This window comes from Pongo abelii, chromosome 9, assembly GCF_028885655.2.
Source record: "Pongo abelii isolate AG06213 chromosome 9, NHGRI_mPonAbe1-v2.0_pri, whole genome shotgun sequence".
NCBI classification, from domain to species: Eukaryota; Metazoa; Chordata; class Mammalia; order Primates; family Hominidae; genus Pongo; species Pongo abelii.
In genome coordinates this window covers 22,828,944-22,844,586 of record NC_071994.2, presented here as the reverse complement: position 1 = coordinate 22,844,586, position 15,643 = coordinate 22,828,944, and the positions used below count along the sequence as shown (strand labels likewise).

The following is a 15,643-nucleotide window of genomic DNA, read 5'->3' as shown; positions in this document are numbered from 1 at the left end:
CTCAAGCAGGCCTCTGTTTAGTCACCTAGGCCGGGGAAGTTCCTAGGACGGGGAGCCGGGGACGGCTACTTCTCTGCAGCTGTGCTCCCCTTGGACCCTGCTGTCTAGTCCCTGGAGCCCCAGCCCCTGGTTGTGCCGCTCACTGGATGGCCTAGGGTAGGGGACAGGGAGTTGAAAGTGCCTCTTTTGGGAATCTAACAGAAAATCTTCAAAATATGCACGGGGCCAACAGCATGGAGCCACTGGATGCTTCCCTCTTGGAGCTCCTCCGAGCTCCACTGGAAGGATTCTGGAATCATCTTAATAAAGGAAGTGGTCCCAGATTTGAGCATCTCAGAAGGTGGGCGTATAGACCCTCAGAGCACATGAGAATTTCCCCAAAGGCCACGTCCTCATGGGATGGTCAACTGAAGGGGCAGAGGGGCCCCCGAATATCCAGGGGCCTAGCCAGGGCCAAGACTGTGGCTCTAGAGTCCTCGCCTTTGGCTCTGCCCTCCACCCCTTCTCACCAGCTCCAGGTCCTGGAAAAAAAACGTGTCCTTGAGCTGAATTTCTGTGACCTGTTGGTCACTGGCCTGCAGGCAAGGAGATGAACGGATGTCCTACAAGGGTCCTTGTACATTCTGCGATCCTGGACTTCATATTAGATGATCATTCAGGGGCCAGATAGACAAATGCAACAGAATAGAGACCAGACGCAAACTCTCAAATACATGCGCAATTGATTTTCAACAAAGGTCCCAAGACCAGTCGATGAGAAAAGGGCCATCTTTTCTACAAATGGTGCTGGGAAAAGTGGATATCCCCATGAGGAAGAATGAAGTTGGAGCCTTATGTTATGTCATATTCAAAATTAAAGTGCATCAAAGACCTAAACCTAAGAGCTAAACTATAAAGCTCTTAAAAGAAGACATAGGCGAAAATCCTCCTGACACTGGAGTTATTGATGATTTCTTGAATATGACACCAAAAGCACAGACAACAAAAGAAGAAATTGAAAAATTGTACTTCTTCATCAAAATGTAAAACTTTTGTGCATCAAAGGACAGTATCCAGGGAGTGAAAGGACAACCCATAGAATGAGAAGAAATATTCGCAAATCATGTATCTGAAAAGGAATTAATATCCAGAATTCTTATGACTCAAGAACAAGGAAACAAACAACCCCATTAAAAAATGGGCAAAGTACTTGAATACACTTCTCCAAAGGAGATACACAAATGGCCAGATGCCAAAGGAGAAATACTATATGATTCCACCTATAAGAGGTACCTAAGGCCAGGTGTGGTGGCTCACACCTGTAGTCCCAGCACTTTGGGAGGATGAGGTGGGTGGATCACCTGAGGTCAGGAGTTCAAGACCAGCCTGGACAACATGGCAAAACCCCATCTCTACTAAAAACACAAAAATTAGGCAGGTCTGGTGGTGGGTGCCTGTAATCCCAGCTACTTGGGATGCTGAGGCAGGAGAATCACTTGAATCCGGGAGGTGGAGATTGCAGTGAGCTGAGATTGCGCCATTGCATTCCAGCCTGGGTAACAAGAGTGAAACTCTGTCTCAAAAAAAAAAAAAAAAAAAAGAAAAAAAAAAATAAGGAGGTACCTACAGTAGGAAAATCCATAGAGAGAGAGTAGAATAGAGGTCACTTGGGTGGGGGGTCAGGGGTGTGATGACGGTTCTCGTTTAATAGGTATGGAGTTTCTGTTTGGGATGATGAAAAAGTTCTGGAAACAGTGGTGATGGTTACATAATATTGTGGGTGTACTTAATGCCACTGAAAGGTTCACTTACAGATGTTAAAATGGTAACATTTTATGCTATGTATATTTTACCACAATAAAAAGTTCCTTCTTAATTAAAATAAAGATTTTGAATGCAAAAAGCAAAGGCCATACTGAACCATGCAAAGAACACTCAGCCTGGGGTCTCACTGTTTTGCTCAGCGTCCTCCAGTGGCTTCCCCAAAGTCTGAACCCCTTGGTAGAAAATAAATGGCCCAGGGGCCAGGCACGGTGGCTCATGCTTGTAATCCCAGCAATTTGGGAGGCTGAGGTGGGAGGATCACTTGAGTCTAGGAGTTCAAGACCAGCCTGGGCAACACGGAGAAACCCTGTCTCTACTAAAAATACAAAAGTTAACTGGGCGTGGTGATGAGCCTGTAGTCCCAGCTACTTGGGAGGCGGAGGTGGGAGGATCACTTAAGCCTGGGAGGCAGAGGTTGCAGTGAGCTGAGACTGCGCCACTGCACTCCAGCCTTGGTGACCAAGTGAGACCCTGTCTCAAAAAATAATAAAATAAAATAAAATATAAAGCTCTCTTCAGCTGTGCCCCTGCCATTCCTCAGCCCACCTCACCGGCATCCATCATGCCCCTGCACTCCACAAACTTGCTTCATGTTCTTCCCTTACCCAAAGATTTAGTTCATGCTGTTTCCTGAGTCTAGAGGGCCTCTTTCAGCTCCTTCAGCTGGTGAGCTCCTATTCAACTTTCAAGGTCCACTTCAAATGTCCATGCTCAGGAAGCCCCAGTCCATTCACCTTCCCTGGGGATTCCCATGGCATGTAGCACATTCTAACCAGGCTATGGGCTCTCTGAGGGCAGGAGCCAGTTTGTTCACTGCCAAACACTCTGGTCCCTGCCCGACACAGAAGTGCCAGGCTGAAGGATCTGTTGGATGTGAGGAGGAGCTTTTGCCAGGCGCACACTCCTCCGTGCGTTCCTTCTGAGCTGTTCCCCCTCTTTGAGCTTTGGCTTCTGTCTGTAAAATGGAGATTCAATTCCTCCACCTAGGCCTTTGGTGAGACTCAGGGGATCGTGGATGTTCAAGTGCCCTCAGATTGCATATGCCGGGGTGGGACGGGTGGAAGGAATTATGGGTGTGCTGGGAAGAGCCCAGGTCTTGGAGCCGGATGCCCCGCTGGGAAGCCGGGTGAGGTCAGATGGCATCCTGGCCAGAACAGAGGGCTGCATCCCTTGCAGGTGAGTCTCAGAATCCCAGGGTGGAGGATGAGTGAATGGGGGACTAGGGGAGGAACCTCAGCAGCTCTCAGGCAGCACCCTGGGCAGGTGGCAGGAATGGGGGTGCCAGCGGACAGGACACGGAACTCACTGTAAGGAATCGGGGAGACCTGAGGAGGAGAGTTGGGGACGAAGGGAGAAAACCATTTGACTAGAGCTGACCCCGGGGGGTGTGGCAGTCAGACTGCAGGCCTGTGGCCTGTGGGGTGAGACCCAAAAGAGGAGCAGTGAGGAAAAGTGGTACTCCTCCAACTGCTGGAGTCGGAGAAGACCAAGGCTTGTGCTGAATAGAGCTACCCAGAGTCTCCCTGCTCCTACACCCCACAGGAAACCCTGCAAAAACAATCATTTTCTACCAGAATGCAAGAGAACGACAAAGCAGGCTCTCACCCCAGGCTTCAATTCAAAGGAAGGATGAACGAAGACAGAGTGGAAAGACTTACAAAGTTCCTAGCATGTTCCCCTCCCATAAGATCCCTTCAATCATTCACTCAGCAACAGACATTTATTGAGCATCTACTATATAGACGAGCTCCAGGCTCTGGGGAAAGTTTGAAACAAAACAGACAAAGCCTCCTGCGGTCTCTCATGTTTCCTAGAGGGCAGGTGTTATTACCCCACTGTTCCCACAGATGCTCCTCAGCTCCACCCTACCTTGATCAGAGGTTCTCTCATGTTTCCTAGAGGGCAGGTGTTATTACCCCACTGTTCCCACAGATGCTCCTCAGCTCCACCCTACCTTGATCAGAGGTTCTCTCATGTTCCTGAAACCTCTGGAAACTCATGCAGTCATTCCTCATACCAACTATGAAGCCCTATGCCATGCCTGGGACCCTGTTTTCACCTAGCACAGGTGAGGAAGCTGTGCCCAAGGTCACAGAGTCAGGTGTAGAACTTCAACCTGGCAGGTGCCGAAACTTACTCCTAACAATACTTGTCTTCTGCATCCCCGGATGTGAAGCTGAGAAGAACGCTTTGGGGCCATGGTTTTTTTTTTTTTTTTTTTTGAGATGGAGTCTTGCTCTGTTGCCCAGGCTGGAGTGCAGTGGCATGATCTTGGCTCACTGCAAGCTCCACCTCCTGGGTTCACACCATTCTCCTGCCTCAGTCTCCTGAGTAGCTGGGACTACAGGCGCCTGCCACCACGCCCAGCTAATTTTTTGTATTTTTAGTAGAGACGGGGTTTCACCGTGTTAGCAAGGATGGTCTTGATCTCCTGACCTTGTGATCCACCCGCCTAAGCCTCCCAAAGTGCTGCGATTACAGGCGTGAACCACCGCGCCCTGCCCTGGGGGCCATGTTTGTAAGACCCTGTCTTTCATCCCCACATCATCTGGGACAGAATTAGGGTTATCTCAAGTCTAATCAGGATCATTCTAGAACAGGATGCCTTTTAGGTTTCTTGGAGCCCTTGGCCAGCAAGACTCGACTCTTCCTTCCTGGCTGTCTCACTGTGGACGAGTTACTTATCTTCCATGAACCTCAGTTTTCATCCATGAAATGGGGATGATAATAGTACTGATCTCATAGGATTGTGATGGTGATTAAGTGAAATAATGCATAAGCAGCACTGGTGTACTGCCTGGTGCACAGGCAGGGACGCTCAGTCATTCTGGGCTGTCACATGGTTCTGTAGCAGCAGCCAACTCTAAGCCTTCTTTGCCTCAAAACCCATTATTGTCTCTGTCCTGCAGATGGGAAAACTCAGGCCAGGAGCCAGGCCTGGAATCCCAGACTCTTAACCTTTGGCAGACTGGACCAGCCTTCCCCCTTTGCTGGTACAATGAATGGGGAAGAGTGTGGGGTCTTGAGGCATCTCGAGGATTCTGGAGGGCCCATCCACCTCTCTTGGTGAGTATCACAGAATCCCAAGGCCTCTGAAACCACTGAGTCCCATGAAGAAAGTTCAGAGATGGGGAGGCTGAGGCCACACAACAGCGGAGCCGTGCAGTAGAGCTATGTGCATGTTTGTCTTCCCCATTTGAAAGTGAGCTCCCTCCTTGAAGTCAGAGGCCATGGAGCTGGAGTTGTCCCAGCTCCATGCTGGAAGGTGAACCAGGTGTGAATGAATCCTTGTGGCCATGTAGAGACATCGGGGAGGCTCACATATCCAGGAGGACCCCAAACTCTACATACATACTCTGAAACCTGATCAGAACCCCACCACTATCATTTGCAATATCCTAGCATCCTCAAAGGGTATAGTGTGAGGGGTGGGGCAGAGAACCTGGTGGTGTAGGATGTACGGGGCAGACACACTACCTCTCTCCATCGTCACATCCTCCTCACACTCCCCTCCCAGGTGGGACAGGGCCAAAGTGCCATTCAACACAGGGGGAAATAGAGTGGCACTAGAGAAGCAAGGGGGCTGTTATACATGACTATTTCCATAGAAAAACCAAGACCTATTGATCTACAGAGAAAGCATGGAGGGAGAAAAGGAGAAAGTCAAGAGAGAAGAAGCCTCAGGATTTCCAGCCACTAGAGAAAACTCATTGGCCTGGACAAATCCCAACTGTCCCCAACTTTCCTGAACCCTCCCCTTAAGTGGCTTCCAGTAAGCTACCAAACCCTGGTGGCGCCTGCACACCCCAGGGCAAGCCAGCCTGACCTCCTCAGAGCCTGAGTCAGGGCTTTCCCCATCTCAGGGCCCACCCCACTGAACTGGAATTTCAAGATCACTTGTCTGTCTCTGCCTCTGGACCTGAAGGCAGGGGCCGCATCCAGAGCTTCCCAGAATCCCCCACAAGGCTTGGCATAGCGACAGGCAAAGTTTGGTGAGCCTTGTGTAAATGGAATCAAGCCTCTCAGTCCCCTTGTCTGTGAAATAAGACATGTGGGCCAGGAGATGACTGCCATCTCTTCCAATCTTGAGTGAGACCCCCACCATGTCACCATGACCCATTGTGTGTGTACTGCAGGGTCAGGGGAGGTACCAGGTTCCTTGATGTAACCAAAGGCCCTCAGGGCCTAGTGGACAGTCCTACACAGTGGGAGGAGCTGGTCATCTGGCCTCAGCTGACCCTGGCTTGTGGTTTTCAAGAACTTAGGAAAAGAAAACCCAGCTTGGGGAGCTGGGCAGAGAGCAGGAGTCCCAGCCTGGTGGGGCTGCATTAGAGTCAGGTCCCTGCAATCCCACCAGGGATTCCACGGGTGCTCTCCTTCTCTCCTCTAATGCCCAGGAGCTCATGGTAGGGTCTGCTTTACTTCTAAGGAGACTGAGGCAGAACTGCAAGCATCTGCCCTATTTGATGCACAGAGAGAGTGCAACTTACTGCAGGAGTCGCATCCAACAAGAGAGCGGGTGAGTGGATTGGATTCCTCAACACTTTCTGCCTTTCCACCCATCATAGCGGAAGGAGGAGAACTCGGTGGGTTCCTGCCCTCCTACTAACCTGGCTGTGGGGGTCCATTTCCCCTTGGGCCTCAGTTTGCTCGTGTGCTAAATGGGGTCAGCAGTGGGCATAGACAGTGCCAAGGACACGTCTCTTCTGCAGTGAGCCACACGGGACAGAGGGTACATTCCAGAGCTGGTGGCTTGTCGGAAGGCCTCGCCGCAGTGTGGGTGGGCTGGATGAACCACGTTCGAGGGCCCCAGGATGACGCTGGGGGTGGTTGGGCCCTACCGGGGACTTGCCACAGGGAGATTCTGCCTGCCACTCAGTGAGTCAGCTGCTCCTGGGAGCCATGACCAGGGCCAGGAAGGCCACAGGCCATGATGCAAGGGCGCTTAGTCACTCTCCCTGGGGGCGCCTCTGGAGGCAGAGGCTATGCCACCCACAGACCCAGAGAAGCTCCAGAGCCATGCACACGGGTACTCACCCTTGTACACCTGAGGCTCGCACACTGGGGGACACAGACACAAGTGCCAGAGGATAGACATGCCTTTCACCGGACTACACACAAACCCTCGGCCTCGCCCTGAAACACTCAGACATCAGGACGTGGACCCAGAGAGAATGGGCACGGCACACACCGCTCACATTCATGCTGTGCACACGCTCACACAAACACCTAAGCCGGCTCCTGGGTGCACTTAACCATGTGGGGGCAACACTACAGGAGACACCAGTTCTTCATTTATTCTTCCAGCCAGCGAACATTTGTTAAGCCCAACTGTACAAAACACTTGGAAGGACATAAGCCATAACACAGGAGGCAGGGACTTGGCATGTTCTATCTCCTAGGAGAAGGTCCGCCCAGGGAAGGCGCTCCATAAATACTGGGATAGGGAAGATGAGAGGACACAGGGGCCATGAGCCTGGGGCCTCAGCTTGAGCCTGGTCACGAAGACACTCGCTTACCCCCTCCCTATTTGCATCCCAGTCCTGAGCCCAGAACCTGCATTCCACCATGGCCCTGTAGGACCTCCAGCCGGCTTTGTGTCCTGGGATGGCTCCCCACTCAGGACCTGTGTTAGCCTCCAGGGAAGCCTTTTCCACCCACCTTACCCCAGTTTCTCCTGGACAAAAATGCGTGTGGGGGTGAGGAGGGAAGACAAAGCGGGTGAAGGTGGGCCCAGACTGCTACCAGCACAGAAACTCCAAGAGGGTCTTTGGAAATTGTCAACGCTCCTGCATTTCATACAGCTAAAATTCAGACCCCGAAGCAGAACGGACTTCTCCAAGGCCATGGAGGAGTAGAGAATGCAAAGGTGGAGGCTGGGGTGATCTACACCCCAACTGTGGGTCCCGGTCCCCACGTGTGCCACGCTGGACATCAGTGTCATGGTCCAAACCTCCCACAGCTTCCCAGCCTTCTTGGTTGTGGCCTTCAGAGCCCTGGAGAGCCAGTTGTTCTGCTCTGACCTGGGTCACCAGGTCCTGTCCCTCTACGAGGTGCATGGGGCCAACATCCATGCTGGGCCTCCAGTTCAGAATGAAAATCCACTCTTAAAGAATCTGCTTTAAGAATCCGATGAAGCAAGCACTGGCTCCCTCTCTGCCCCCAATGTGCAGCGGCGCCAGTGCCCAGCAGCCTTGACCAAGCGGTCCCGAGAATAAGCGGCGCCTTCACCCGGAAAGACAGGTACTTGGCAGCCGGTGGCCCCTCTTACCCCGCCTGCATCTCCCAGTGACCCCCTCCTTACCAAAACGGCACCCTGGGAGCCGCGGAGCGCCACGGTGACCCTTTCAACTGCCTCTGGAGTCCAAATCCGAACCGGCCCGCGGCCCTGCGTACCACCCTACACACCCTAACCTTGGCTTCTCAGAGGCTTGCCTCTGCGTGGGTCTTCCTCGCCGCTGAGCCACAACTCCTTTCCATTCCTCCCTTTCCTCGGCGCTGGCTGGTGCGGGTTGGGGTCAGGTGGAGAAGCCGGTCTTTGTTAAGGTGACAGAATGTGCTGGGGGTGGGGGCCGGGGCCGGGGCCGGTGCAACTAGGGGGCCGCCGCCCTTTCCTGGACACAGTGGAAGCTTCTCCCGCATCACCAAATTTTTGTCGTCCTTTCTGAGGGACCTGCCTCCAGGCAGCACGCAAGTTGTTGTCCCGGGTTTACTCCGCACCCCTCTACTGGGTGAGGAAGGAGCATCTTGAATGGAGATGGGGGTGTCCCCGGTTTATACATCTGCAGAGGAGAGGTGTGCTGCACCTCTGGAGGCAGGGTCTCTGGAAGCCGCGGGTAACTGATATTAGAGAAGACCCCGGTTGCAGTTAGGAGCGCTCACTGGCTGGAAAGAGGTACCTCCTCCTTCCAGCAAAGGGCCCTGTTTGGAAGGGCTGCTTCTCACTTGTCTAGTGGCACCGCAGGACGGTCGGCTTCCACTCGAATTCCCCCGGACGGTATCATCACATAGCCGGGTCCTCGCAGTGTTGGTTTCCCAATCCGATGACTGTCACCTCGGTGAGGACTTATGCTGATGGCTGGAGAACCCCTGCGCTGCGGGAGCACATGGCCAGGTGGCGCCTGGCAGGCGACGTCCGGGTGCAGGACGGCGCACTTACCGCCCCACCCCAAACCGTTGCCTGGGCCTAGGTCCTTCGGCTTCCTGAACAGGGGTTTGGGGGGCTAAGGACGCTGAGGCTCCGGGGGCAGGAAGTTCTCTCTGGTCAAGCGTTCTCTCTTCTCTCCAGCATATACTCCCCTACCCTACCCACCCACCTCGCCTACCCTCGGGGCGAGAGGCTCACCAAGGCAGCGCACCCCCCATGAATCATCCCAAGGCCTCGGAGCCGCGGGGGCTCCGGGCAACTATCCCCCTCCTCTCCTGGCCTCAGGCACCCCAGTCCAGGGGTCTGCAGAGAAGCCCGAAGCCCGGACAAACGCGCCGGACGTCAACCACCTCTCATCCCTGGCAGTGGCAAAGACCAATATATTTCCATTTCTTATTTCAGTTTGCCACCAAAACAAAGCTGCGCGCGGCTGCGGGCAGGAAGGCGCTGAGACCGAGAAGAAGGGACGTCCCGGAGAAAGTGCGCCCCGCTGATCTTAGAAACCAGAGTCCTCCGGGACTTCGCCGAGATTTTCTGTAGGGCGTTTTAATCTGTTTTCCTACTGCGGGCCGGCATCGCAGCGCGTGAGCTCAGGGCTTGGTGACTCCGGCTTAGCCCGGCGATCGCGGCGAGGTTCCTGGCGCAGCCGCTTGGAACTTCGCATTAGAATCGAGACCGCGCAAATGCCCCGGCTAAAGTGTCACCCTACTCAAGAAACACTGCTGTCAGGAACAAAATGGGGTCCCCGGTGCTCCGAAGTATCTTCTGAAATTTTCTTAAAACAACTTACAAAAAATGCTTTTGCTTTAACGTTTTACAACGTTTAAGGAAATATATAAATGGTCTGTTTCTTTATCCAGATGGTCGTCCTAACTAACAGTGTACACATACATAACAATTCTTCCAACTTTCCTCCTCAGAGCTAAGCACTTCAATATATGTAAATTATAATAAAGAAAAGATTGTGCAAGATCGTGCAAGTCGATTGACTTAAAATATTGAGTTTTAATCCAGGCCCTCTGTTTTTCTATTTAACAACGTATGTGTTTGGACCAGACTGGTGAAGCAGGCTATGGAAATTAACAAAGTAAAAAATTAAAAGCATCTTCCTTCGCCATCGCTCCCTCCAAAATTAAACAACAGTCGCCCCTTCCCGAGCAGGCTTCAGTCCCAGGCTGGAGTTTTCCTGCGATCACCCCAGTCACCCACTGGCTGTTGCTGCTTCTGTCGGGTTTTCGTTTCTTTCTTCTTTGGGTCGTCTCTTGTATACAAAACACACCCCAGTTCTCTAACTAAATTCAAATACGACCCCGGCAGAATTTACACATTTCGTGGTGCATGGATTATGTCGGTGCAGGGGAAATAAATACCCTCTGGTATTTAACCACTGCGTCTAATTCGAAAAATCGGGACTGGGCCCCTAGGAGGCACCCCAGGGGCTCCAGCATGGCCCGCGCCTCCCCAGACCTTGGCGCTGAGAGCGCTGCTTTTGGGGGTGGGTGGATGGAGAGGTAGCAATCTGCTTTCAACAAAAACCTGTCGCCACCGAATCGAAAGCGAAAGGGAAGGGGGAAGAGGGGCAGCCTCCCGCAGCGGCCCCGCGTCTCGGGACTGGTAGACTAGGACCAGCACGCGCCGGCTGCGGCTCCGGGGGTCGGATCCGGAGTTTGGGGGGGAGGCGCCGGAGTCCCTGCCCTGAGTACAGGGAGGCTCTTTGCGTCGCTGAGAAACGTCGGGTCTCCAACCTGACATGTCTCCTGGGGCCCAGGCGGCCCGCCCTGAGCTCGGGCAAGGAATTTAGGAGGCCAAAGAGCAGACCCAGAGTCTGGAGGGGAGAATGGTGAAGTCTTGGGTTGCAACAGAAGAGGGCTCGGTGGGGGCTGTTTCGTAAAAACGCGGTCTCCACACCCAAAGGACACTGCGGAGCCGCCTTAATCTTCGTTCTTTTAGCACGTTTGGGGAAAGGAAGGCCCAAGTTGGGGTAGGGACGCTTGCAGCACGGGAGGGTTTCTCTCACCAACTCTTTCCGCAACCCGGTCCAGACTCGGCCAGCAGAGACTGGAGGCGGCTTCCCCGCCCCGCACTCCCTCGGCTTGGCCCTGGCTCAGCTGCCTGGGGCACCTTCCTTGCCGAAAGGCGATTGGACTCTGCCGGGAGTGGGCCCAGAAGTTGAGGCCCAGGAAGAGGCCTCCGAGCTTCCCCCTTTTGTTAGGTGTAGTTACACACGTGAAAGAACAGCTTTCGCCCCGACCTCCAGGGCTGGGAATGGTTGCCAGGTCTCAGCTGCCTGCCTGAAGACGGAGATCAGCCAGCGCCGGTACTGGCACCAAGGCCGCCCCCGCCTCCGACTTTCCCCATGCTCCTGGGAACGTCTAAGGATTTTTCCTTGAACTCCATTTCTCCCCTTTTTAGTATACACACTCTCACAACTGTGGGAGAGAATTGTTGTCAATGCATGCCTCAGTTTTCCTGCTTGCTGGCAGGGTAGGGATCCCAATCCGGAGTCCGTCCTCCTGGCTACCTCTGTAAAGGGCAGAGCCTCACCTTTTGTATCCTCAGTTTCTTCATCTTAGACCTAAAGCGCCTAATCCCTTTCCTAGAAGGACCAGACATCTCCTGGCTGGGGAGACTCAGCTGCTGAGAGAGGGAAAGAACAAACACTGACTTGCTGTTTATTGTTTGTGGCTTTGCCCCGAGCAGTGCCTCCATCTTAGGCAGCCGGTAGTTACAGGCTGCCTTTGGTCCCAGCCTGCAGTTTATGACCCAGAGCAGTGGCAGGGACTTGCCCTGTCCTCAGAATTGGGTGCTTTCGAGTTCCCAGCAGCTCGGAGATAGATAGGGATGGAAATGTGGGCGGGGGTTGGGAGGGGCAGGGGTAGCGGGGGCTCTTGCTCTTGCCTCTTGCTGTCTCTGCAGAGGCACATTTATGACCCAGTAAGGTCTTTCTGTTATCACCCCAGGATGCAGATGAGGAAACCGGGGTTTGGGAAGGTGTTTGCTGTCAGGTCACACTGCCACGGGTTAGGGGCAGTAGTGGGTCAAGTGGCTGGCCCTTTCCCTCAGCTCCAAAGGCTAGTGCAAGTAGAGGAAGGGCCAGGCTGGCTGTGGGGGCCCAGCAGGGCACAGAGAGAGGGCTCAGGGGAGGCCAGCCCTCTCCGCCTTCCCTCTGGACCTGAAGGCATTTAACCAAAAGGTGGGGAGCTCCTTAGGCTCTCTTCTTGCCTAATGTATCAGCCTCTTCAGAGGTTTCACTGGTAATTTTCATTAAAATATGAAAATCCAATGCAGTGGAGAGAAAGCATGAGCCCGCTGGCTATTCAGGATGAACCTCCATGGGTCCCCTAGTCTGCAACCTGCCCTCACCTAATAGTCCTGAATGACAGGGATGAGCTGGGGCCTGTGTCCCTGGGCTGGGAAGGGCAATCAGTATGGACAGGGCTGAGAGTCTCTGCCGGCTTAGCACGGAAGGAGCCCCTGTATGAGAGCTGTGTGTGTCCATGTGTGGAGCTGTGTGTGTCTGTGTGTAGAGCTGTGTGTGTCCATGTGTGGAGCTGTGTGTCTGTGTGTGGAGCTGTGTGTGTCTGTGTGTGGAGCTGTGGGTGTCTGTGTGTGGAGCTTTGGGGGTCTGTGATCTGAATGCCTGATCTCATTCCAACTGGAGGTGAAGAGGAAGGTGGAGGAAGTGGGGAAGGGCCACTGAATCTTTCTAAATCTTCTCTCAGTTCTGTCCTATGGGTTTGGGAGTATGTGGCTCATTCGAGGCCACATGGGCATGTGTTCTTGGGGTTATGACCACATCGGCTCCTAAAGAAGATGCTCTCTGCATGTGTGTGTAGAATGCAATTGTAGACAAGCGTATGACTGTGAATGTTTGTCAGCAGCCATCTATGAACTAGTTCTGCGCCTGTGAAAGAAGGAACCTGAATACGAGAAAACATCTGCCATCGGCTGTTTTCCCAAGGTTATTCTCGCCACCAAGGCCTCCGCCGTGTCCCAGCCTCTGTCCCCAGGCCTAGTGCCTCTCCATCAGCCTGGATCAGGGCAAATTCCCTGCCCCCAACTCTTCTCACCAGGGCCGGGCCTGAAGGCCAAGGCCTCCGGGAGAGTATGTGCTCAGGGCTCCTGGCCCAGAGAAGGTTTTTCCCTTTCTGCGTCTTTGCTCCAACTTCTGCTTTGGGGTTCAGGAACCCTGATTCTCTGGAAGAAGAGAAGGCCTAGGCTACCGAGCTGCTCTGGCTAGAGACGTCCTTGAGTGTCTGTCTCTCCCAGGCAATGGTGGCTGTGCTCTGGGGGGCCCAGGCCTGCCTCCTGTGGCTGCGTTCAAGGCGGCTTGGAGGTCATTTAAGCCAGCTCCCTCGGGTTCCCTGTGGGCTCAAATCAGGACCCAGACCCTTCTCTCTTGCCACAGCCCTGGGCCACCTGGGACTCGGGACTTCCTGTCTCCCCTCCTACTCCGTCCTAAACCATTGTTCAGAGGCCTCCCGCCTCCAAGAATCGCCGAGGGAGAAGCTCCCGGGGAACTGGCCTGCCCGCATCCCCACTGCAAGTAGCGCTAAGGGTCCCAGGACTCGGGTTTTGCCAGACCCCAGTGTCCCCTGGGACCCCAGGGTCTCTGGCTCCGCACTGTGTCGCGCCAGTGCGCCTGGATTTCCCGTGAGCTTTCGGCCAACCACACTCCGGGCTTCCCGCCTGGCTCCGCACCTGCGGCGCTCTCACCTGTGGCGGCGCCGCCCGAGGAGCCTCCCAGCCGGCGAGGAGCGAGGCCTCTGCAGTCCCGCAGTCCCGCAGCCCCGCAGTCCCGCAGCCCCGCAGCCCAGCGCCAGAGCGCTGCGCGGAGACTCCTTGGCGCGGCGCTGCGCTGAGACTGCTTGCCGCCGCACGCCCTGGGCCGGTAAGAAGCATCCGCTTCAAATCCCGCCCAGCGGGCAGCGCAAAGCGAGCGATTTGGGGAAATGCCGAAGGGACCGGGAAAAACAAACTACAAGTCGAGTTTAACAGCCGAAACGCTCCGTGCCTAGGCCGCCTGACATGAAGGAGACAGAACAGATCCCTTGGCTCCCTCGCAGCGATCGATCCCGTTTACCGACCAGAGCCACCAACCGCTGCCCCCACCCCGACCCCAGCCCGCCAACTCATACCTCCCGCAAGCCACCAGTTTCAAGGGATGCGGAAGCCAAGCACCCCGTGGTCCCCAGCCCCAGGTGACCCGCACGTGCACTCACCGTAGCAGGGAACCTGCAAGGCCGCGTTGTGGCCGCTGCTGCCTTCCTGGAGTTTGAGGCTGCCGTCTGGGGGCGTCTTGCAGGCGCCTCGCTGCAAGTAAAGATGCGGTTGCGCGGGCGGCTGGGGCTGCGGCTGCTGCTGCTGGGGCTGCGGCGGCGGCTGGGGCTGCGGGGTCGACGGCTGGGGCTGGAACTTATTAAAGGAGCCCCGCGCCCCGGCTCCACTCTCCAGGGGTGTCGCCAGGTCCTGCTGCCCAGCGCCGTAACGGGCCCGGCTCTTGGCGTCCCCGAATCCCTGTGCTTTGGCGGCGGCCGACAGGAAAGTTGTGCCGAACTTGTCGCCTCCGGGAAATGCCCTAAAAGGCGACGAGCCCTCCCGACTCTGCGACACCGGGCTGTAGTAGGCGTCCATGGCAGCGGCCGGCGACTCGCAGTAAGAGACGCAAGTCTCAGCGTTCATGCCTGGCTTGCGCGGGCGGCGGGCGGGGGCGCGAGCGAGGGCGCGAGGACGCCACCGCGCGCCTTGGTTGGGAGTTTGGGGAGGCGAGGAGGCTGTGGCTGTGCACTCCGTGCCCGGCCTGCTCGCTTTCCCTCCTCCCCTCCACGCCTGCCTCTCTCTCTCCCCCTCTTCTTTCTCTCTCTCTCTCCTCTCTCTCCCTCCTCTCTCTCTCTTCCCCTCCCTCCCCCCCTTCCTCTCTCTCTCCTTCTCTCTCTTTCCTCCCTCCCCACAGCTAGCCGAGGGAAAGAATCGAGGGCAGTAAAAAGATTCAGATGTTTCGGAAAGTTGACCAGATCTCCCAAACCCTCTTAAGGTTTTGCAGCGGAAAAAAAAAAAAAAAAAAGTAAATTTTTTTCCCTGCCGTGCTTCTTCTTTTCCCCTCTCTCGTCCCCTCCTCCTCTCTCCTTCCACTGGCCCCTGCCCTCTTCTCTCCACTGTTAAGGAGATGCTACTAACTCGCTAGCGGGGATTCAACCCGGAGACGCCCGAGGGCTTTTCCGATTCTAGGCGGGGCTGGGGAGGTGCCAGGATCCCCAGGGCTCCCGAGGCTAGGCTGCGAATTGGCGGGGTGTCGGAGCTTTGGCCTAGGGCAAAGGGAAATGCAAATTTTAATGACAGGTTAAAAAAAAGCCTCCCAAAATAAACCTAACAGGTTTTGACATTCGAAGCCAGGGGGACCACGGGCCTGCGGATGCAAGCGAGTCCTTCGGCCTCTTGCGCGCGAGCTCGCGGGCGCAGCTGCGGGCCTTCCCGCTGGCACCTTTTCCTAGGTTTCCAACCTTCCTCCCCATTCCCGTTCCTACGGGAGATTAACACACACACAAGCCTTCGTCGTCCAGTGCATGGTCACTTGCACGTCTTGTTAACTATTTCCGTCTGCTGTAAGGGCGCTGGGCTGGGATGTAGCGAAATCTGTGCTCTCTCAAGCCCTGGGGAAGCCCTGGGGAAGCCCTGGGCTGGGCCGGGCTTCAG

At 55.0% G+C, this 15,643-nt stretch overlaps 1 protein-coding gene and 1 long non-coding RNA gene across 2 annotated transcripts in view; one reads left to right on the top strand and one right to left on the bottom strand.

Moving 5' to 3' along the window:
• ALX4 (ALX homeobox 4) overlaps window positions 1–14,709 on the bottom strand; it is a 47,576-nt gene extending 32,867 nt beyond the window's left edge. Inside the window, exon 1 of the mRNA XM_002821846.6 lies at window positions 14,173–14,709. Within this exon, the coding sequence (XP_002821892.3) occupies window positions 14,173–14,632 (460 nt within the window). The 5' untranslated portion in view covers window positions 14,633–14,709. The remainder of the gene's footprint in view (window positions 1–14,172) is intronic.
• LOC134762147 (uncharacterized) lies at window positions 4,713–9,922 on the top strand. The gene is made up of 3 exons (XR_010141849.1): window positions 4,713–4,869; window positions 6,233–6,322; window positions 9,353–9,922. It is a non-coding gene; the product is annotated as an uncharacterized LOC134762147 (long non-coding RNA).
• Window positions 14,710–15,643: the final 934 nt, after the last annotated feature.